Source organism: Coenobita brevimanus, chromosome 18, assembly GCF_032717465.1.
Source record: "Coenobita brevimanus isolate Jiangsu-jjx chromosome 18, ASM3271746v2, whole genome shotgun sequence".
Lineage (NCBI taxonomy): Eukaryota > Metazoa > Arthropoda > Malacostraca > Decapoda > Coenobitidae > Coenobita > Coenobita brevimanus.
In genome coordinates, this window is record NC_136971.1 from 18,518,283 (window position 1) to 18,543,486 (window position 25,204).

The 25,204-nt window shown below is 41.3% G+C and overlaps 1 protein-coding gene across 1 annotated transcript in view; it reads right to left on the minus strand.

Annotated features, from left to right (window-relative positions):
• LOC145391506 (EH domain-containing protein 3-like) overlaps positions 1-21,179 on the minus strand; it is a 176,617-nt gene extending 155,438 nt beyond the window's left edge. Inside the window, exon 1 of the mRNA XM_080266133.1 lies at positions 20,374-21,179. Within this exon, the coding sequence (XP_080122259.1) occupies positions 20,374-21,179 (806 nt within the window). The remainder of the gene's footprint in view (positions 1-20,373) is intronic.
• Between the last annotated feature and the right edge of the window lie 4,025 nt (positions 21,180-25,204).

Sequence of the window (25,204 nt, forward strand, 5' to 3'; positions counted from 1 at the left end):
TTGCTTTCCTTCTTTAAACTCCCCTCTCTCTCTCTCTCTCTCTCTCTCTCTCTCTCTCTCTCTCTCTCTCTCTCTCTCTCTCTCTCTCTCCTGCAGTACTTCAGTATTGCTTTGCTTTTTTAAACTCCTCTCTCTCTCTCTCTCTCTCTCTCTCTCTCTCTCTCTCCCTCAAAAGATAATCATAGCGTCATCTCAAGCACACTACACAATGCATTCTGTCACCTCAACCACACTGCACATAGTCTTTCTCTCTCTCTCTCTCTCTCTCTCTCTCTCTCTCTCTCTCTCTCTCTCACACACACACACACACACACACACACACACACACACACACACGAGTTAAAACAAAGCATAACCTTGACTACGATACGTGACTCCATGCATCCACCTCGCCTTAGGGAGGCAAGATAAATATTAGAAGGACGAAAAGCTAGAGAGGAAGGAAATATACAAAAATGAGAAAAACACACAAAAGAGAAAATGAGAAAGGCGATGAGAGGTACAGGTTGGGGAAGAGGAAAGAGGAAAAATAAAGAGAGGGAGGCGAAATAAAGAAATAATGAAGATGACCTGGTAGAGAATACAGTAAAGAAATTTTGAGAGAATGGCAGAAAGCAAGACATTCAGGTTCGTATGAGGTTGCCCAGAATAAATACTACATCTGTTTCTGAATTATTGGTGCAAATATTTAAACCCAGGCTTCTGTTTCTCACTCTCAGCTGAACATAAGTCTTGGGCTAGCTGGAAGGGTGTTCTAGAGTTGCCCCGACCTAGACAGCGTTAGAATATAATGCAGACGAGAAAGCACGGTGGAAAAGAAATGCAGCAGATAATAAAGCAAGACTAGAAGTAGAAAGAAAAAATAAGAACTGATCAGAGGATGGGAGAACGGAAGGAGGGAAGGCAGACGAGAAAAACAAACTGCGGGATACGAGAGAGAGAGAGAGAGAGAGAGAGAGAGAGAGAGAGAGAGAGAGAGAGAGAGAGAGAGACAGACAGACAGACAGACAGACAGACAGAGGGGGGGGAGGGAGGGGGGGAAGTGAAGAGAGTGAAGATATGCCTGAGGTAAATGTGACGATGGCAGATAAGTGTGGAGTGATAAGGAGTGGAAGATGGTGTTTACAGATAGGAACAAGGAGATAAGGAAGTCTTGATATACTGCTCTTGGCCCGGATTCACCATTGTATAGCGCGTTTGTTCTAACCTGGCGATCGTCCCTAACCCCTTCCAGCTCAGTTGATGGCCAGATGTAGTCAGATTCGAGGGCTGATTTGACTAGAGTGCATTTTTCTGAACCTGACAAAGTTTCCTAACCCCTTCCAGCTCAGTCGATGGCCAGATGTAGTCAGACTGGAGGGTTGATTTGACAAGTAGACAAGAAGACTCATTCCAACCTCCCTCCTAACAAAGGTGCATCAAATTTCACACAGCCATGACAGTATTTCAGTTGTGGAAGTGACTCAGAAAATAAAGACACTATAACAAACTTACAATCAACCGCCTTTAGTAACCAAAGTCAATTTCAACGTCAGTTTTTTATTTGCCAGAGTACCATACAGACATATATTGTACATGCACTGAAGAAGCTATACTGGCCAGGTTTGTTGAGCCGATGGCTCTTTTACAAACCTAATAAGCTTAAAAAATAACTTGGTTCTTCTGTCTCTGACAATATAAAATTATTAATTTATGAAACAAACTTATATACTGTACAATGTATTTCTTAATTAATGTTTAAGAACCCACTCATAATTTTATGTTTAATTGCCTGTTATTAGTATGAAGGTGATATGTTATGCAGTTCCACATAACTGGTCCTGCACGGTATATACGATGTTTGCTTTTGCAGAGAGAACAATGGGAATGCAGCATTTTACCATGTGTCTTTCTGTAAACACATATCTTAGCAAGATGGGACTTAATACAAGACTGATTCACGTCCCTGGTATCGTATTTATAAAAGTTCCTGATTTTTTTTTTTTTTTTCCGATTAACAAGCCCCAGTAAGTTAACGATTATTATTATTATTATTATTATTATTATTATTTTTTTTTTGAGGGGAGGGGAGGGGATATGTCATTTTAATGTTCACTTTAATTTGGCTGTTACGTGTCTGTGTACTAAATAAGGTAACAATTTTGCGAGCTCCTGGCCTTTGGTTCCTTCTTTCTTGCATAAAAAAGAAAAAAAAATCATATATAACTTAATCTTAGGGAGGTTGTATGTCCACTGAGAATAAAGAACAGCAAAGCAGGAAGGAGGCAAAGAGTGGCACCTTCCTCACATAAACAGAGTCGAGAAGGTGACGAGTGTGATCTGACTGGGTGTGCCGCGAAAGGATATTTACCATCCTATTCTAACAGGCTTTGGAGGTTTCGCAGCAACGCCTCTATAACGACTTATTCTGCACTTTACATATAAACATCCTCTTGTACGTAACTGATGCAATTTGAGTTGATATCAAAATGGTAAAATAAAAATACAAGACGGAGTTTAGGTAACATGTAAAATAAATCACTTAGGAAATATTGGTACGAAACCTCCCATGCTGGCCACAATACAGCGTTAAGTCAGTGTCATGAGGAAATGCTCTTGGAAATTTAAAACCGTGGACAGTGCAAAGATTCAAATTCTAAATGGCAAAGGGAGTTCGTAATGCTTTTTTCTCAGCGATCTAGTTTGTATTTTCCACCTTAACATTGTCGTGTGTGTGTGTGTGTGTGTGTGTGTGTAGGCTATGAGAGAGAGAGAGAGAGAGAGAGAGAGAGAGGTATCATGGTGTGTGTAATTCACCGGGTCGGTCAGGATCACTTGATGGTCGTGATGGTCAGCTTTTACCCTCCCGGAAGGGAGCTGGGAGCTCATAGTGTCCGATCTAAGGGCAAGGCTGCGACCTTCACACACGCACACACCCGTCCCCTTGCTCAAGGGGAACAGTAGCCACCCACTTCGTCAGTGAAACTTTCGCAACCTGAGCGAGGCGCGAACTCCCGTCACCAGTTGGCAAGCGAGAACGTTATCACTGCACCAGCGAGCGGTGTGTGTGTGTGTGTGTGTGTGTGTGTAGGCTATGAGAGAGAGAGGTATCATGGTGTGCGTGTGTGTGTGTGTGTGAGAGAGAGAGAGAGAGAGAGAGGGAGAGAGAGAGAGAGAGAGAGAGAGAGAGAGAGAGAGAGAGAGAGAGAGAGAGAGAGAGAGAGAGAGAGAGAGAGAGAGAAATGATTTTGATGTGTGATGTTCAGTATAAGTCGCTTCCAGCTAACCCCAGACAATTTCATTCAGCTGAGGGTGAGTTATATGAGTTTGTGATTGTTAGTCGAACGGTTCTTAAACTTGGCTCTCTGTTAACCTTTTTTTTTTTTTTTTTTCTTAGAGGGAACAATTTTGCGGGCTTCCTGCATTTGATTCCTTCTTCCTTGCATTGCAAAAATAACATTAACCCTCTCACTGTGGAGACAGCTCTAGCATTGTATTCCAGTTAACATCAAACGATTATATTCAGATAGGAGTGTATCGCAAGAGCCTGGGAGTGTTAACCTAAGGCCACATAAGAACCGTGTGATGCAATTCAGCTTTTTTGTCGCTAACCCAGTCGTGAGTTTTCAGTTTTTGAGTCTTTGAGAACTAGAGATGTAAGATATAGCCTTCATTCGCTAGGGGTCCACTAACAACTTCATAAAATCGTCTGGATGTGGCTAGAATAAGATTTGAAAAAACAAAAGTCACCTTGCTAAAGTGTGAATCTGAAGAGTTATGACAGGTAGTTTGACGGTGTGGTCTGTAATTATGGCGCGTGTACATTAACTTGACTAGCATCTCATTACTCTTTCAGTTCAGTTGATGGACAAGTGTTACCAGACTGGGGCCGATTGAACTGGTATGCTATCTATCTATCTATCTATTGCCAGAAGCCTCCATCCCTCCAGCTCAACCTTGGCCTCCCCCTACCTCTTCTCCCCTCCACCTCACTCACATACACTTTCCTCATTAGTAGATCTCTCTCCATCCTCTCCATATGTCCAAACTGGTAAGAATGGTGCCTAATTCTTACCCCATAACTAACACTCATAAAATTTCATGCAACCACAACTTAGTATCAAGCTGTGGGAGTGGCTCAAGTGAAAATAAATCGACTATAGTGTGGACAGGAATTTGAAGTGCACAAGGGGTTGCGTGTATAAAAGGATATGGAGAAATTTGATTGATAATAAAGAGTCCGGGTTACTTAATTCTTATTGGCCGTAATTTTGTTTGCTCGTATTTTTGCAGTAGTCTCTCTCTCTCTCTCTCTCTCTCTCTCTCTCTCTCTCTCTCATACTCCAGTGGATAAACATAGCATCATCTCATCTACACTACGCATACATTCTCTCCCCCCCCCCTCTCTCTCTCATACCCCACAGGACAAACTTATGCACCACCTCAACTGTATGGGTGAAGACAAACGCTTACACAAGAGAGAGAGAGAGAGAGAGAGAGAGAGAGAGAGAGAGAGAGAGAGAGAGAGAGAGAGAGAGAGACTACTGCAAAAATACGAACAAACAAAATTACAGCCGATAACAATTAAGTGACCCGGAGACTTCCACACACAAATCTTTGACGGTATCTATGAAGTGGAGGTCTAGCTCCAGTTTCTAACGTTCTTGCAACACAGTTACATGTCATTTCAACTAACATTTTAAATCTTTGTTTGTTCATGTCAGTGCCACCAACAAACATGTAATTGAGCCAAGGTCGCCAAGGGTACTAAATGCTAGACTGCTACACACTGATGCCGTCCCAGTGCCATATTACAGTATGTTGCCAAGTTTACATCGTAGCGCCGTATTGTAAGTGGTACTGTAGACTTCAGAGTTCATTTTTCTTAGCGATTTATGTTTTCTAATACATTGTGGTGTTTTCTTTTACGGTATCTATATCGTAGTTTTAATTTCGACAACGTTTGCATCAGTAACATACAAGAGGATATGGAGCTGTGAGGTACAGAATAGATCACAGAGTAAGTACTACAAAGTCTCCAAAACCAGTTAGAATACATCCCTGAGAGGGGCAGGATATATGTCAATAAAACTGAGAATGCAAAGATATGGACGATCCCCCAGTTTTTGACAGCATCTGAGGCATGTTAATTGTGGTGATGAAGGGATGGGTCTAGTCTTTCTGGATCGTTGCTGAATACACTCTCTAATATGGGATGCAGGCTAATCACATCCGTCAGTTACAGGAGCTCCAAAAATGACAATATATATATATATATATATATATATATATATATATATATATATATATATATATATATATATAATAATCAGGGGCTTGTTTACACCTTAGCGTACTCAGTTTTAAGTATACGGGTGTGGGGAAGACGACTCCATGATGGCACAAGTACAAGTATTTAATTTTTCAAGACAGTGCGGGCTGCCTCGTTTTCTCGTTATTTTCGGGGCCTTTTTAACACGCCTTCCTTAGCAGTCTATTTTGCATATTACGTACTGATATTCTCTCGCCTGCTATTTACGTCTCCTTAGTGTCTACAAACTTTCCATCATCAACATAAAAAGGGATTCTGGGGTGCAGTATGCCGAAATAAATCGCTGAGGAAGAGGTATGCCGAAATCTCCCAAGCCAACGAGTATACGATCCAGAGACGACTGCACGACGACACAGGAGTACGAAGTTTTGCCCTATTAATCCGATGTCGCTTTTTTTTTTTTCTTTCATCTTATTTTTGCTATCTACAGACGATTTTCCTCAACTCAGATCGGCCTCTTGTACTGAAGGGGTTAATGAAGGCTATGTGTTACTTCTCCAGTCCTCATAAATCTCTTCAGACCAGAAATAAACTGTCTAGAGGTGCAAAAAATAAATAATACTGTCATCGGAGACTGCAGGAGTGTGGCTCTATCCTCGTCAGCTTATTAGGCTTTATTGCACCTTTCTCATAGCCATACATTTTGCTTATCACTCCTTATTATTTTCTTGTTTATGTTTTACATTAAAAAAAGTATTAACGTATTTGCTACAGATTACACACACACACACACACACACGGGAGACACCAAGGAGTGCAGACGTTCGCCGACAGCGCTCCATACCGAGCCAGCACGGCCAGTGGCATTACCTAAATTAGTATCTTTATATGAGTCAAGCTCTGTACCAGGTTAGACTAAATGGTTTTTTATTATTAAAAAAAAAAAAAAAAAAAGTTTAAACAAGTCTTGTTTAAACAGAAAAGAGAACCGAGTGGCGAAAGAATGCGCTCAGTCAGCTGATGTTTGTTTAGACTACAGTACAATGGCCCCAGGGAATGTAAGTACTCCGTGCTTTTAGTATTGCAAAATGGACACATACTTTAGTAAAGCAAATTTGGAAAGAAAAGGGATAAAGGTAGAAAGCAAGATGATGATTTCTACCAAGAACTGGTTGAAATGGAGACTCACAATAGACTGGTTGAACGTGTACACAAACTGGAGAAGGCTTTCAAAAATGAAATTGATGAAATAAAGAAGCAGATGCACTTGCAAAAGGAAGAACTAGAAAAACTAGGAAGGGAGGTCAACAAGAAAGACACAACCATCAGTGAATTAACAGTGGAATTGAGTACACTTAGGAGGAAAATGAGTGAAATGGCAAGTACAGTAGTCAATCACGAGAGTATTATGGAGGCGTTCAAAAATGATACGGAGACAATTCGGCAAGTAAGCAGTCTGATAGACCAGAGCAGTGATACTGAGAAGATAACACAGGTGAATGAAGTTGTGCAAAGCTACAAAAATGATGTGGAAACCACGTATGCTGAAATGGTGAAAGTAAAGAAAGAAACAAGGGTGGAAGAAAAAAGCATTGAAAAGGAAGTGAAAAGAATAATCCAAAACAACCCAAAGTTAGTCAGAGATTCAGTAGATATCAACAAATCTATAGTAATCACTGGTATAGAAGAGGAAGAAGTAAAAAACAAGATCACAAGAGACAAAAAGGAGATGGCAAATGTAATGAGCTTACTGAAAGAAGTATCAGAGGAAATCTGTAGTAAAGATATAGAGGAACACAAAAGGTTAGGGAAATACGAGAAAAGCAAGTCAAGACCTCTAAAGGTGACTTTCCAGAGTGTAAACACTGTGGAGGAGATACTAAAAAATGCAAAGAATCTTATGGAAAAAGAGGAGTTCAAAAATGTATGGATAAAAAGATGCCTAACACAAGAGGAACTGGAATTACTGAAAGAGAAGAGGGAGGAAGCAAAAACAAAAAATGAGGGAAGATCAGAGGAGGAGAACACATTTTTTTTTTTTTTTTACAAAGTAATAGGATTGCAGGTACGAAAGTGGTACATAACCAGGAGGGAATAAAAAGGAGGAAGGTAGTAGAACCATGTCATGACAAGTATATAAACAAGATGATTAAGTTGATGTACTCAAATGTGGATGGAATGGTATCTAAATTATTAGAGATGAATGATTATGTCAGAGAAAATGAACCACATATAATATGCCTAACTGAAACAAAATTAACACCAAGGATATCCAATGACATACTAAACTTAGAGGAATATAATATATGGAGAAGAGATAGAAACTTAAAAAAAGGAGGAGGAATTATAATATTAACTAAGAAAAATCTAAACGTCAATGAAATAAAACTAGATATACCCTCACAAGTAGAGCTGATTGCAATAGAGATCAACACATCTGAAGGGAAAGTAATTGTAGCCAATTTGTACATGCCACCCAGATCAAACACATGGGAAAGAGACGAATATGAGGACCTGGCAGAGAGTACAATTCAGAGTTTAAGAGCATTACTACATAAAATGGAAGAGAAATCGGAAAGAATTATACTAACTGGAGATTTTAATACAAATATAAATTGGAATACTCTAGATATAATTAGCCAAGAAAGCTGTTGGGACCAAAATCTCCTGGATCTCGTGCAAGAGTTTTTCCTAACGCAACATGTGAGGGAAACCACCAGAAAAAGAGGACTCGATGTACCTTCAATGCTAGATCTCATATTTACTAGGCAAGAAAATGATATTGACAGTTTAATATATCACCTTCCATTCGGCAAAAGCGATCATGCAGTACTAAATTGCAACTTCAGGATAGCTTATGACATAGTTAACAGCAATGAAAGCTACAAAAAGAGTCTAAACTATAAAAAGGGAAATTATCATGACCTAAAGAATTATTTCTTAGAAGTTGATTGGGAAAATGAGCTTAGAGGACAAGATTTAAATGCTGTATATAAAAAATTCCGTGAATTTTATGAAATAGGAGTCCAGAAGTACATCCCACAGCACAAAGAAGCAGATAAGAAAATACAGAAATGGTTCAATACAGAATGTAAAAAATCAAAAGAAAGAAGAGATTTGTTGTGGAATAGATACAGAAGACACAATAGTGAAAGGGCGTATAATAATTACAAACAGGCAAAAAACGATTATACAAGAACAAGGAGGGAAGCCCAAAAACAGTTTGAGGAGGATATCATAAATAAAAGTAGTGATCAACCGAACCTATTTTACAGCTACATCAGAAGCAAAACCAAAGCAAAAGATAAAATACAATCCATTACGGACGAGAGAATCACCTATTCACAAGAGAAAGATATTTGTGAAGCACTAAATAAGAATTTCCAATCAGTTTTTACAGAAGAAAAAAATTTTGAGGTTGACTATGTGGAACATGCATGCCCACACATACTCCCAGATATACAAATATCAGAAAAAGTAATACAGGAGGAGTTAAGTAAATTAGACGGAGGAAAAGCAAGTGGTCCTGATGAAAAATCACGTTGGGTACTACGAGAATGGCAAAGGAGTTAAGTAAACCATTATTTTTAATTTTCAAGAAATCCTTAAGTCAAGGTACACTACCTGATATCTGGAAGAAAGCAAATATTGTCCTCTTATTTAAGAAAGGGAATAGACAAAATCCACTCAACTACCGACCAGTATCACTGACCAGTGTTTTATACAAGGTATTAGAAAAGCTTATAAGAAAAGCTTGGGTAAATCATCTAGAAGAACACAATATGATAACAGAAAGACAGTTTGGTTTCAGAAATGGAATATCATGTGTTACTAATCTGTTGAGCTACTATGACAGAGTAACAAACACAATACAGGAAAGAGAAGGATGGGTGGACAGTATCTATTTAGATTTCAAGAAAGCATTTGACACAGTACGACACCAAAGACTTTTATGGAAACTGTACCATCAAGGAGGAATTCGAGGCTAACTGTTTTGTTGGATGCAAGATTTTCTCATAAAAAGGGAAATGAGAACAGTACTAAGAGGAAACTACTCATCATGGAAAGAAGTGACTAGTGGAGTACCACAGGGTTCAGTGCTGGCACCAATGATGATTTTAGTGTATATAAATGATATAGACAGTAACACTGGAAATGAAAGCTATCTAAATATGTTTGCAGATGATGCAAAAATACAAAGGAGAATTACTAACACAGACTCTTGTAAAGAGCTACAAGAAGAATTAAACTTCATGAATGGAGTAGTACATGGCAAATGGAATTCAATGTGATCAAGCGTCATGTAATTAAGTTTGGTAAAAGTGGAAAAAAACTTGATTGGGATTATACGTTAGGAAATAAAACCCTACACACATCAGAAAGAGAGAAGAACCTAGGTGTGATTATCAATAACGGACTATCTCCGGCTGACCACATCAGTGAGAAGGTACGGAACTTGTATACACTGGTTGCAAATATGAGAATAGCATTCACATACATAAATGAAGACATGCTAAGAAGGATAATAACATCATTCATCAGGCCAACCCTGGAGTATGCATCAGTAGTCTGGAGTCCTCATCTAAAAAAACACATAGACAAGATTGAAAAAGTTCAAAGGGCCGCTACAAGATGGATACCAAGCTTAAGGGATCTAAGCTACGAAGAAAGACTAAATAAACTGAATCTACCAACACTACAGGAGAGAAGGAAAAGATGTGACATGATAATGCTATATAAATGCATATCAGGGAAGGAGAAAATAGACATAAATGATTACTTAACATATGGAGAAGCATCAGCAAGAGGACACTGCAAAAAACTGCATAAGAAGAGAGGTGATAAAGACGTAAGGAAATTCAGTTTCCCAAACAGAGCAATTGATTTATTGGAATGCATTACCGAATGAAATAGTGTGTGTCAAAACAATTCACAAATTTAAGGATATGTACGACAAATATGGTTTAAGACACGGGACAGTACGAGCTTGACTCATTCCTGTAAAGATACAATTAGGTAAGAACAATTAGGTAGGTAAGAACACACACACACACACACACACACACACACACACACACACACACACACACACACACACACACACACACACACACACACACACACATACACACAAATCATGTACCAGCTACAGACTCCATCCATAAACAGCCCATTAAATACTGTATATCGTCGTGCTAGTCATATCCCATTAACAATGTACAAAAACCTATCAACTCTCCAGATACAGGTATAACGTTGTAGGAAAAATGAACAAGAAAGCCTCCTAAATTGACGCAAATACGCCTTACTGTAGTTCTTTCATCTTAACGTGGCCAAGATTTTCATCCTTTTGTGGTTTATTTCGCGGAATAAGATAATGGAAAAATAAAGAAATGCTACAACTCTACATCTTTTCCATCGCACTTACTCATGACTAAACCCCGTGCACTCAGCTGTGATAGCTGGAGCCAAGAAGCGTTTGAATTAAGGCTGCTCACTAAGGAGCGTGGTAAATCTATAGCTCGTATTTTAACACACACACACACACACACACACACACACACACACACATATATATATATATATATATATATATATATATTAGTCGTAGGTCGTGGCGACCATCATCCACTCACTTGATGTAGTGCTGCCTACTTCCTCCTTAGCCTTTATCATTCTTTTTCTGTGCCTGCCCTCCTCTTTTCCTATTTCTTCCATTTTTCCTGTCACTTCTTATTGCTTTTCTTTCCTTTACAGGTGACTTTACATTGAGTGACAAGCCAAATGGTTTCCTGTAAGCTAAGAAACCATTTACATCGCTGGGTGGTAACCATATAACCAAACCATACGTGCTCCCTACGTGTCAACAAAAGTGGGTTGGTGGAGGGTTAGTGCCCCTCCCCCTAAAATAAATAACTCAAAGTCAAATGGCCACCCCATACGAGATTATGGCGTCTGGCAATATATATATATATATATATATATATATATATATATATATATATATATATATATATATATATATATATATATATATATATAGCCAGACGCCTTAATCCCATACGGGGTGGCCACAAACAAATCGCCTCTATGTCGCCCTGTCCCACACTGTTTCACTGTCCCGCTCCCACTTCACACACACCCTCTCTCATGTACCTCTCCACTCCATCCCTCCATCTCATCCTTGGCCTTCCTCTCCCTCTCTCCCCCTCCACCTCACTCACATACACTCTCCTTGTCAGTCTCTCATTCTCCATCCTCTCCACATGGCCAAACCACCTCAGCGTGTTTCTCCTAACACTTCTATCACATCCACATCCACACCACAACGCTCCTTCACATCCTCATTTGTCAGTCTGTCTCTCCATATGACTCCACAGGCTCCTTTCAAATAACTCATTTCCACTGCTCTTACTCTTGATTTGTGTCCCTCGAACAACGTCCAAGTTTCACCTCCATACGTTAGAGTTGGTATCACAATACTGTCATGTAATAACTTTTTCACTTCCATGCTCACTTCCCTGTTTCTTATCACCGCCTTCAAGGAACCAGCAACCTTTCTTCCCTGTTGTACCCTTTCAAGCACTTCACCCTCCAAACTTCCATCCTTACTCATCACATTACCCAAGTACTTAAACGTACTCACATTTTCTATTTCCGCACCATCCAACCTCACTGTACATTCACTGACTTCACCTCTCTCAAAGACCATCACTTTACTCTTCCCTACATTCACCTTTAGATTCCTTGTCTTACACACTTTGCCAAACTCATCCACCAAGCCTTGCATCTCCCCTTCGTCTTCACTTAACAACACAGCATCATCTGCAAACAACAGTACAGGGAGTGTCCAAATACTGCCCTCTCTCTTTAGGGCCACTCCAACATCCACTGCCCTACCTTGTATCTCTTTTATAACCCCATCCATATACAGATTGAACAACCATGGAAACATGACACATCCTTGTTTCAACCCAACCTTCAGATAGAAAAATTCGCTCAGTTCATATCCACACGCACTGCAGCCTTAGCACACTCATACACACTCTTCACAGCATTCAACAACTTCCCATCTACTCCATATATTCTTAATACTTTCCACAGTCCTTGTCTGTCCACCCTGTCATATGCTTTCTCCAAATCCACGAAGGCCGCATGCAACTTCTTTCCCTTCTCTAGAAACTTTTCCACTAAAGATCTAAGAATGAATATCTGATCTACACAACCTCTTCCCTTCCTAAAGCCTCCCCGTTCTTCTACAACTAATTCCTCTGTTATTTCCCTAACTCTGTCAATAAGTATCCTACCGTATACTTTTCCTATTATACCAAGAAGACAAATGCCCCTTCGATTACCACACACTTATTTTCTCCCTTTCCCTTTGTAAAAGGGAATAATTATTCCTGACTTCCAAACCTCCGGGACTCTGCCTTCCTCCCAGGCCAATCTGCACATCTTCCACATCCATTCTACTACTATCTCTCCCCCATGCTTCAGCATTTCACCACACACTCCATCAATTCCTGGGGCTTTCCCCATTTTGACTTTCTTAATTGCTTCCACAGCTTCCATCCTACTCATTTCATCCTGTCTTTTCACCTCCCTCCTTCTCTCGGCCACTTATACTCGCATTACTTTCATTCTCTATGTTCAACAATTCATTAAAGTGTTCTCTCCATCTGCTCACTTTTTTTTTCTCTTCTCAACTAGTAATCTACCATTTTTATCTTTCACTCCCCTACTGACTTCATTGCCACCCTGTCTGACTCTCTTGACCTCTTTCCAAAACAGTCTCTAACATTCCTCCCATCTGACACTCAAATTCCTTCCAAATTCCTCATCCACTTTCTTCTTACTCTCTCTAATCTTTTTACCTCTCTCTTCCTTTCTACATATAACTCTCTCTTCCGTCTCTCAGCTTCTTCCACGCCCCTATTTCTCATCCATTCATTATATGCTTTCATCTTTTGTGCCACAGCCTGTCTCACCTCTTCATTCCACCATGCTGTTCCTTGCATCCCCTTTCGTCTTCTCTTCACCCCACATACCACCTCACATGCTGCACATATTTCTTCTGTGAATGTCTTGCACATACCTCCCACGTCCCCCATCTGCTCCAATTCATATTTACCCAATCGTTCCTTCACTTCTTTCTTATATTCTGCCTTTTTCTCATCCTCTTGTAAGCTTTCCACTCTCCTTGCATCTACTCCTTCCTCCCGTCCTTGTCTTCTTCTATTTTTTCATTTTACTTGGACCTTGATTCTGATCACCACCAGGCGGTGGTCAGAAAGTCCACTCCCCCAACCTCTATATGCTCTTGCATCCATTACACATCTTCGCATCCTTTCATTCACACACACATAATCCATCATTACCTTCCTTTCAATCAGTTCACCATCCACCCTTCTCATAACTCGCCATGTATACCTGTGGATAATCTTGTGCCTGAAGACGATATCGGCTGTCACCAATCCCCTCCCGGCACAAATGTCCACTAAAGCACTGCCATTCTCATCCATCTCAGCAGGCACACCCCACTCACCAACTACTCCATCCACCTTCACATTCCCTACTTTACCATTCATATCACCAATCAAAAACACTCTCTCATTCCTTTCAAACTTTTCCATGTACACTTCCACATTTGTCCAGAGCTCTTCTCTTACTCTGCTTGCACGATTTTGCGTTGGCGCATACACGCACACAATCGCCCACGTTTGTAATCCAACTTTGAGTCTTATCCACACAATCCTTGAGCCAACTGATCCATACTCTGTTATATTCTCCTTCCATCTGTTACTCACAACAATGCACACTCCTTCTTTTGCCCTCTCATTCTCACCTACTCCTGCACACACACCCCATCCATCCTCCCATTCTCTCACACTCTCTCCTCTCCATTTAGTTTCGGTTAATCCACATACATCCACTTTCGCACCCTCAAGCACCTGAACAATCTCTCTCTCACCACATCATTTGCACCCCTTACATTCCACGTCGCCATCCGTATCATGTCCTTTGTTCGGTCCTTAGTCGTCATCTTTTGGTCAGTCCTGGTCCGAGGCTTCTTGTTCGTATTTTCAGTTAGTTGTTTTCCGGGGAGGGGCACTAACCATCCGCCAACCCATTTGCTGTCACGTAGGGAACAGGTGTCGGTTGGTTATAAGGTTACCACCCAGCTTGTAAATGATTTCCTGGTTTACAGGAAATCATTTGGCTTGCCACTCGATGTAGAGCTACCCTAAAAACCGGGTACCACTACACTAATTGGGTGGACGATGGGCGCCCCCACTCACCATATATATATATATATATATATATATATATATATATATATATATATATAAATTGCTGGCAGTTATAAGCAGCCAGTTTAATAATTTCCGAAGCTAAAGAGGTCAAAATTAGCTTTAAAAGTTTACCGTTGTAAAAGAGAATTAAAGTTGATTATATAGTTTTATAAACTGATGAGTGAGGTTTGTATAGTCTATCTGATTGACCTGTACAGCTGACATGTATGTGGCGAGTAGGGTGTGTTTGATACGCGGCTGCTGATTGGCTACCGATGATGTCATTGAAATAAATGAAGGCATGTATTGTTGTGTAAAATGCGAAAGTAGGTGTAAACCGTGGGTGGATATTATAGAGCAACATGCGGACGTGGGTGCACACCTTGGGTGGATGTAATCCAACATGCGGACGTAGATGTACACCGTGGGTGGATAATTTATTTCAAACGGCACTCATCGTTTTATGAGACTTTATAAGCAACACTAATTTTCTTTGATAACAGTAAACTTTTAAAGCTAATTTTGATCTCTTCAGCTTCGGAAATTATTCCATGCTTAATCTGGCAGCTTGTACTGGAGATAGTTTAAAAATATAAATATGTATGTGTTAAAATACGAAGAGATGTAGATGTAAATCATCGGCGGCCAATCAGCAGCCGCGATTCAAACACACCCTACTCGGCCCATGCATCTCAGCTGCACAGTTCAGTCAAATAGTTATCCACCCACGGTGTACACCTACGTCCGCATGTTGCACTATACTACACGCCTGCATTTACTTCAACCGTCATTCATCGTTTCATAAAACTTTATAATCAATCTTAATTTTCTTTGATAAGTGTAAACTTTTAAAGTTAACTTTGACCTCTTTAGCTTCGGAAATTATTCCATATAATTGGCTGCTTATACTGTAAGCAATTTACAAATATAAATATATGTGTTGAAATATGAAGAGCTGTAGATTTATCATTCTCAGTGTTGCATTAGCCAATGAGTAGCCTTAATTCAGACGTTTCTTGACTCCAACTATCAGAGCTGAGTAGACAGGGTACGGCAAGAAGGTAATATAAATACAGCAAGAATGTAATATAAATGACGTCACCGGATGCAGACGATTCTCTCTTCCAGCGCGGTGACATAATTTTTACTGGGCTTCCTGCTACGACTGTATTCAGCTCAAGGCCTCTCAGACAGCAAGGGGTTAGGAAAGACTACAATTAGTGATTTCAGAAAAAAAAAAAAAAAAAGGTAATCCTATATAAACTCGTTTTGGAGTAGTATACATAACACGATAAATACGTAATAAGCGCCACATGGTTAACTCCTTTACTACAGCGACGCCTTTTATGTTATATTCTTGCTACCCCCAGACGACTCTATTCAGCTGAGGAGAGAATTTTCGAGCTGGAGGTAATAGCTATAGCCAATCCTTTCATTACGAGAGGTCTTTTCTAAGCTGAATAAAATCGTCTGAAGGCAGCAAGAAAAAAACATAAGAAAGATCGGACTGAAGGGGAGAGTGAAGGGTGAGGGTCGGCCTTCAAGGTGGAGTGACTGCTTGAAGGATTAAGGGTCACCAAACCTAGATGGATGAAGTGGCACAATACACAGGCCAAGGGGGTCACATTCCCGCCAGATTAGCAGCCTTCTTAGCATCTCTTGTACGATAGATTTGCCTGTTACAATATCTCTTCAATACTACTTACACCATTTTACTATCCACTTGATTTTCCTCAATAACATACAGAAGGATACTAAAGTGTAACGTAAGGGATGCTATCATATCCCCAAAGCTACTTAATATACGGTAGTGAAAGTAGAAGGTTTACTCTGTAGATAAAGTAAATGCCGGAGGATGGATGACCACCAAAATCTAGATGAATAAAGTGGTACAGTACACACGCCAAGACAGTCGTGTTCTCGTTGACTGAAGAGAATCCACAGAGCCTATTCCCTAACTATTATTTTTTATCACTTTTCATTATCTGTAGGTTATGTTGTTGATATAATTTCTTTAACAACAAATATTCCTGAAACAACATACAAGAATTTTATTAACGTGGCATATACAGAAGTAAACTAGTAAGGGAGAGGTGCTGTAGAGCCTCCTTAGTCTACGGGAATACGGCCAGGGAGTCTTTTGGTGAGGGTAGCAGGCTTTGTTGCACCTCTTCCTCAGGGGTATTCATGTTGTCACCAGACGATTGTACTCAGATTAGGGAAGACCTGCAGATATGAAGAGGCTAGGGGAGACAGTTTCTAACCCTTCACAACAAAAAGATCCCTCCAAAACTTTGGAAAATCATCTGTTGGTGGCAATAACAAAGTAAATAATACGTCACCTAGTAATGTGGGTTAATAGTATCTTCTATGGTAACAAAATCTTGGTAATACAGACACAGTAATGCAGACACATGTAAGAGAATACAAACTTGCCAATACAGAAATAAACTGGTAAGGAAGAGGAGCATGGGAGGCTCCTGACGACGAAAATACCACCCCGGGACCCGTATGCTTGTGAGTTTAGAAGGCTTCCTTGTGCCTCTTCCTGAGCGATTTATATTGCCAGTTCCACCCTAGCACTCTCTTCTGTACCATTGATAACTTTTCCTGATATTTATTATCGATATGGGCTACACAATAATAATAAAATATAAGTCGGTCATCTGCATAAATAAACTGGTAAGGAAGATGTGTTACTGAGCCTGTTTAAGACAGAAATGTCACCCCACGTAGGCTACAAGTTATCTCCGGCTATGACCGACAACAGTACAATTCCCACGACAAGGACACAACTCCGTAGCGCACAATGCATGCATGATTTCATTGAACTGAGGGAAATATTGACACTGATAACAGTTAATGGAGTTAATTTTGAACCCTCTGACTATTAAGTTATCCATCATGTGAACGAAACAGTCTAGTGTTTCACTAAGTAAAACACTTAAGTATGTCAATGGCAGGGAAAGAGATAATGTAGTGAGAAGGGAAATATTAGCATCTGAGCTACGAGTATGTTAACCATTGTGCATAGCAGCACGATAAATAAGGAGCTCCAATGTCCGTTATACAAACGTCCTTCATTTCCCTCCCTATCCCTTGAGAGACGGAGGATGGACTGCAGGACAACTGAAGCCTGCACTCCATCGGGTTCGCATTTCAGATGAGCCTTGGCCCACAACAATAACGTGTTAACCAAGATTCTGGTTTAACCGGTTCAACACGATGATGTATTTTCTAGTTTATTTTTGGTATCTCCAGACGTCTTGAATAGGCTCGGACGAGCTTTGTCGAACTGAAGGTGTTAGCAACAGCCTTCATTAACCACTTGGCTGACATACGTCCATTATAACCTAAAAGGCAATAAAATCTGGTGAGAGCCAGAGTACTATGTGTACGTATATCTATATCTATCTGACTATAGTACTATCTTCCTATGTACTGTATATATGTATGTATGTATCTACATACCTGTCTCCATCTCTATCTTTATCTATCTATCAATCTATCTATACTGTATGTGTGTGTATCTATCTCTCTATCTATTTCTGTCTATATTATGTGTGTGTGTGTGTGTGTGTGTGTGTGTGTGTGTGTGTGTGTGTGTGTGTGTGTGTGTGTGTGTGTGTAATTCACCGGGTCGGTCAGGATCACTTGATGGTCGTGATCGTCAGATTTTACCCTCCCGGAAGGGAGCTGAGAGCTCATATAGTCCGATCTAAGGGCAAGGCTGTGACCTGCACACACGCACACACCCATCCCCTTGCTCAAGGGGGACAGTAACCACCCACTTCGTCAGTGAAACTTTTCGCAACCTAAGCGAGGCGCGAACTCCCGTCTACCAGATAGCAAACGAGAACATTACCACCGAGCCAGCAAGCGGTGTGTGTGTGTGTGTGTGTGTGTGTAATTCACCGGGTCGGTCAGGATCACATGATGGTCGTGATCGTCAGCTTTTACCCTCCCGGAAGGGAGCTGAGAGCTCATATAGTCCGATCTAAGGGCATGGCTGTGACCTTCACACACACACACACACACACACACACACACACACGTCCCCTTGCCCAAGGGGGACAGTAACCACCCACTTCGTCAGTGAAACTTTTCGCAACCTGAGCGAGGCGCGAACTCCCGTCCACCAGTTGGCAAGCGAGAATGTTACCACTGCACCAGCGAGTGTGTGTGTGTGTGTGTGTGTGTGTGTGTGTGTGTGCGTAGACATATAATCGCATGAAGAAGTGAATGGGACTTGGAATCATACTGTTATCTGACAACAGGGCATCTGATAACACTTTAGTGAGGTATCAGCACCACCACAAGTAAAATTTCGCATACTCTTCTACAGCGTATAATTCACACTTAAGACATGCCCATCACTTGGCTCCCTGACGCATCATATTAAAAAAGAAAAAAAGACAAAAGAATCACGTGATCAGAAAAGCCTACCATGCCTTTCTCAGTCTGGGGATATTAGCCAGCAGAGGAAAGTGAGAAGCGGCGGAGGTGATATATTAGGCGAACTTTTGTACCCTTAGATAAGTGTAATGTCGCTCACAGGAAGGATATGTATGACTTACCTAGGGAAGTATATTGCATGCTGTTTCTCAGTAAATCCCTTGAATCCGGTGACGTCTTTTACTGATCTTTTTCTAGCGATCTCCACACGTTATAATTCAGCTTGGTAGAGAACCTTCGTAGAAATGGGATTAATTCTTTCACTTCGATAACGGATTTTTACATTTTATTATTGCCACCACCAGATTACTTTACTCAGTTTAGGAAAGCTTTCTAATATTAAGGGGATTACGGAAGGCTACATTCAATCCGTTCAGTTTGTAAAGTCTCTCTGTGTTTAAGAAAATCGCCTAATGGTAGGATAAAAAGAAAAGTCATCGGATTGAAGGGATTAATCAAGTGTAGATCTCACCTCTTCAGTTTGAAATGTCTCTCTTCAAAGTTAAATATAATCGCAGGGTGACAGCGAGAATGAAAAAAGAGAAATATATGTCACCGCAGTAAAAGGGTGAATTGCGACCCAAAGGCGTTCCTCGAATACCCAAGTTTTAAGAGGGTCGCCGCAGGAATGGAAACACGTGGAGTTTATTTTGAAACAATCCATATTAGTCAGTCGCTATACTTCACAATGCTACTGTTGTTCAAGGCAGCAGGAGGCAGAGCTCAAATACGATAAATAATAAGAATCAGCGACCAGCATGGAAGCAACGCCGTGGGGAAGTGATGTATATTTTGCCTACAACTCAAACATACAGTTGAAGCCACCCCGTCTGGTGGCAGTAAACAGTCCCACGCGGGAGACTGACCTTAGAACACCTCACTGTAGCTGGTCGACTCACTGTTGCACTACACCGTTAGCTGCGGCTTTCTAGATGAGCCCCCACCGATACGAGGCTCTATCCGTCTATCATTCTATGTATCTCATTTAATCTATCTATGTCAATCTATCTATCCATCTGTCTATCTATCTACCTATCTGTATATATAAATATTATGTACCGTATTTTGCGCGCGTGCGTGTGTGTGTGTGTGTGTGTGTGTGTGTGTGTGTGTGTAAGAGAGAGAGAGAGAGAGAGAGAGAGAGAGAGAGAGACCTACATACAGTAGCAGATTCAAGAATGCGTCAAAACATAAGTACAAGTATTTACACACTGCCACGTGAAACAAACATGCATGGAGATATATAATGTACATTTCCAAAACAGCTAAATTACAAGGCATGGGGTAAATATATGGAACAAAGGGCATGTTTTATGGGAAATTACCAAAAACACGGGAATTTCCAGGATTCATACAGCAGGTGTCAATACTTACGATCGGTTGATGTCGTAGCGCAGTGGCTGGTTCCAGAAGGAGCCCACGTAGACCCTCTCCACCTCCGGCGTGTTGAGGATCTTGCCCAGCGACCACATGAGCGCCCCGTACACCCGCATCAGTGCCTGGTGGTCGATCATGTCCGCCTTGTTCAGTACGATTCGTATTTTGTCGTGCTGGCCCCTCAGTCGCTCTAGGAAGCACCGAAACTCGTCCGAGATGTCGAGTTTGTGGGCATCAAAAAGTAGGATGATTCGGTCCACTCTTTCGGCGAACCATTCCAAGACCGAGTGGAAATCATACCCTCTGTCAACTCTCTGCTTCTCACCGGATAGTATTCCTGGAGTGTCGACCACTGTGAGGCCCTTGAGTACGTTGGAGTTGACATATGAGCACTGGAACCTGTTCAGGAAAGTGTTGCCGTACTTGGTTAGCGGCCGAAATGGCTTCTTGGGGTCCACCACCAGCGCGTTGCCAGGTATGATGCCCTCCCGCTCATTGTGCATCACCACCACGAAACTATCAGTCGTGGGTTCAGGCCCGATGCGAATCCCTGGGAAATCCTTCTCCAAAATGTATCTGATGAAGGTAGTCTTGCCCGTGGAGTACTGCCCCACCAGGAGAATCATCGGCTTAGCATCGAAGTCCGTGTCGTTCAGGGGAGGTGAGTGGAAATCCTCGAACTGGTAGTGACGCTCGAGGGGAAATACCTTATTTTTGTAGACGACTTTGAGCCCCTCCAGTACCGTCTCACACATCTGCAGTTGCCGCTTCTTACTGTCATCCTTGCTGAGCCACGAGAACATGACGGCGAGGACATAAAGCGACCGGCGAGAACACTAGCAAGGGCCACACTGCCAACGCCGCGCCCCTGCCAGCCAGCCAGCCACGCGCGAGGCCAAATCCGTCCCAGGGATGTCTCAGTCTCGGCGCCCCTCCCCTCTCATCCCCCTCTCCCAGCCCTCCCTTTACCTGTCGCCCTCTCCCTCTCTCCCCTCACCTGTCACCCCTTCCCTCCCTCCTCTCCCACCTCACCTGTCACGCCCCTAAGCTCCGTATTCTCTTGAGCTAAGGAGGTTTTCTAACACCTCTTCATTATCACTTCATTTTTGCATATGACACGTAACCTTTTGTTTTTCTCTGTTCTCAGTGTAACTTATCTTGTTATTAAAAGACAGAAATACCATATAAGACAAAAATGAAGTATTAATATCCAAGAAAATCGAGAAGAAAGGGGAGCTAGAACGCCTCCTTAAGCTGTCTAGAATAACTCCGTATGACACCACCCTGACCACCTCTCACTCACTGCTCTCATCTCCAACACACCCTGCTCAACACGACGCCATATTACATCTCTTTCCACAGCCACTATCTGCTCCTCTTACTATCTTCATGATTAGATACTGACCTAGAGCAATAATATTATCATACTCAGCAAGATAATTAAGGAGTCATTCGGATGTGGAGAAATAACAAGAAAATACCAGAACATTCGCAGCAGCATTCGAAATGAAGAAATACACAGGGCTGTTCCGAAGATGTGTGGCGGGTGAAGGAGTTGAGAATGAGAATGGTGGTGGTGCTGGTGCTGGTGGGGATGGTGGTAATGGTGGTGATGGTGGGGGTAATGGTGGTGGTTGTGGTGGGTATGATGGTGGCGATGACAGTGGTGTAATAGTGGTGGTGGTGGTGGGTATGATGGTGGCGATGATAGTGGTGTAATGGTGGCGATGGTGAATGTGGACTCACTTCACAGGCAATGCGTTACTGCCTTACCTCACCACCACTCGTTCAGTAAGAATAATGAGCCTTGTGTGTGTGTGTGTGTGTGTGTGTGTGTGTGAGGGAGGGTATGAGGGCTACTCAGTGTCTGTGGCTATAAGGGCTACTGTCTGTGAATGTGTAGGCTACAGCTGTTTGTGTGTGTGTGTGTGTGTGTGTGTGTGTGTGTGTGTGTGTGTTCTTACGTACGGTATTTGTATTTTTATATTGTTGAGTCATGCTCGTAATGTCATGTCACGTTACTTATATGATATGTTGCTTTGTGTGTGTGTGTGTGTGTGTGTGTGTGTGTGTGTGTGTGTGTGTGTGTGAGAGAGAGAGAGAGAGAGAGAGAGAGAGAGAGAGAAATACAGCTTCCAAATACAAAAAGCTTATTAACTTTATAGTACTATCCGTCAAGCTACAAGAAGTGTCGTATTACAGTGCAATGCCATCAAGTTAAACGGGCAAGAAAAATATCCACAACAGCCTTCAGCATCGGAGAGTTAGTCATACCAGGCAAGGAGTGTTGAATCCAAATATTATTAAAAAAGATCCCTTATTCAGCACACTGTCAGTCTGTGTGCCGTACAACCGACGTGTGTGTGTGTGTGTGTGTGTGTGTGTGTGTGTGTGTGTGTGTGTGTCACTGTTTGAGGGAGCTTAGATGTGTGAGAGTGAGTGAGTGATCGTTAATGTCGGAATCATGCAAGTTTTGTGTTACTGTGTATGTAGTGGAATATATAAATTTTGAGCTTAAGCCATAACTTGGAAGATGAAATAATTCAAACATATACGAAATCATGCACCTTACTTAAAAAAAAAAAAAAAAAAGCTGCAAGAATGTAAGAATGACTCCAATGACTATGGAATGAGTGTGAAAATATATGCTACAGAATCGGGGAATGCTGAGAAATGGAAGAAAAAAGTAGGTGATAAGCACATAAAAACGACAAGGAAGGTTCAGAGAGTGCAGTACTCGCGCCCATCAGTAACTAAATAAATGGTCGAACATTTGGCTCTGCCCTGCGATCTTGACCTTCGATTGACTGCTCTCATAATCGAATTCTTCATTCTTGCCTGACCCTTAACACTTCCACCAAGTTTGTTTGAATCAGGTTAGCACTGTTTGAGCTAACATTGCCCCGTGTTATGACGTTAGACTTTCCCCCGTGACACTGATCTTTGACTGATTGTTCTCAGACTCGAATTCCTTCCACAGAGCATGGTCAAAATAGAATAAAAACTGTTTAAGCTGGCACTGCGATGTGACCGTGACCTTTGACCTATTGTTCTAAAAAGTAATTGGCCAACCACATTTAGAGCTTCAACACTTCCACCAAGTATGGTCAAAATCAATCAAATCAAAGTTGATTTATTTTGTTCTCACACAGACACAAGGGACGAACTATGACCACGCCTTGTAACCTTGACCTCTGACTGTCTGCTTTCAAAATCAAGTCACTTCGTTGTTGTGTTACCATCAACCCTTCCTCTATGTTTGGTCTAAATCGAATAAAATATGTTAAAGCTAACCTTGCTAGGTCAGACTTTGACCTAGCAATGTGACCTTGAGCTTTCACAGTGTTCTAAAAATGCAACCGGTCAGCCCCATTGCTATCCCTCAACCCTTCCACCAATTATGACTAAATCGGATAAAAAACTTTGTGGGTTATTTTGTTCACACACACACACACACACACACACACACACACACACACACACACACACACACACACACACACACACACACACACACACACACACACACACACACACACGCTAAAATGCATTACTCTCGTTTTGCGAGCGTAGATATAAACCTCAAGGATGAGAATGACAAGAACAGAGCTTGATAACAAATGACTGGTCTGCTGGTGCACGAGGAAGGCATGTGGCGCCTAAAGATGTGGCATTGGATCGCATTCTAAGTGACGGTGCAGGTTTCGTAACGCCTCTTCCGTATTTACTGATTCTGCACATTACATCTTATCATTCTCTTTCATGCAGTTTATGCGGCTTTAGTACATAGTTTGCATTAATATCATAAAAGTGGATATTAAGGTTAAAGACAACAATCCATGAGGAAGACTTGCTACGAAATCTCCAGTTCCATTTAAAATACGATTCAGTAGCCTACATGAAATATGCTGTGAGGTGACTGGGGAATGAAATGGTAATTATTGTTGATGAGGTATGTACAGAAATGGTAAAATGCAGTGGAGAGCGTTCAATGAAGGAGTGGAATGAAATATTTGTGGAGAATATACCACAAGTACCAGGATGATCTGAACTTTGCGGATTGAGTGGAAGAAGTTTGTAATTCTACCTTTGTACAAAGCTAAAGGTGGCTGAAGTGAGTGCAGAAATTATTGTGGTATGAGTCGGCTGAACACCAGAGGAAAGGTATAAGGAAGACTAATAAGAAAAAGGGTAAAGGAGGTATTCGAAGGCTGGGTGATGAACAGGGTAGTTTTGGGACAGGCAAGGGGTATGAGAACCAAATATTTGCAGTGAGGCAGACCGACAGTAAAGCGCGTGAAAAGAATTGTATGGAATTTAAGGAATCTGTGAATGTTGTAAAGAAATTTTTATGATGACAGTGGAGCATGTGCAAGAGCAGATGAATGCCTGAGTGAGTCATATAATGTTGGTGTTGGAGTGCGGCTAGGAGGTGTGATGTCACCGTGGCTGTTCAGTATCTACTGTACAGTATGTAGGTAATATTACGAGAGGTATTAAAAAAAAAAAAAAAAGAGTTATGGAATGACACGTGAACCTAGAAATTAAGACTGAAGGAGCATTTCAGATCTGATGTATGCAGATTACGTTGTATTGCTTGCTGATACTAAACAGCATCTTTGCTGAATGGTTCAAAGTTTTGCGAATATCTGTGAATGGCACCCATTGATATAAATGGAGATATTAGTGCCATAGGGACCCGTTACGAGACCTATTTCCCCCCACGTAGCAAAAGGACGGCTACCAAACAATTCACAGCTAATCGGGAATGAACATTAGAGAAAAAAAAAATACAAACCAACTAGCTGAATTCTGTTAATACTGTACT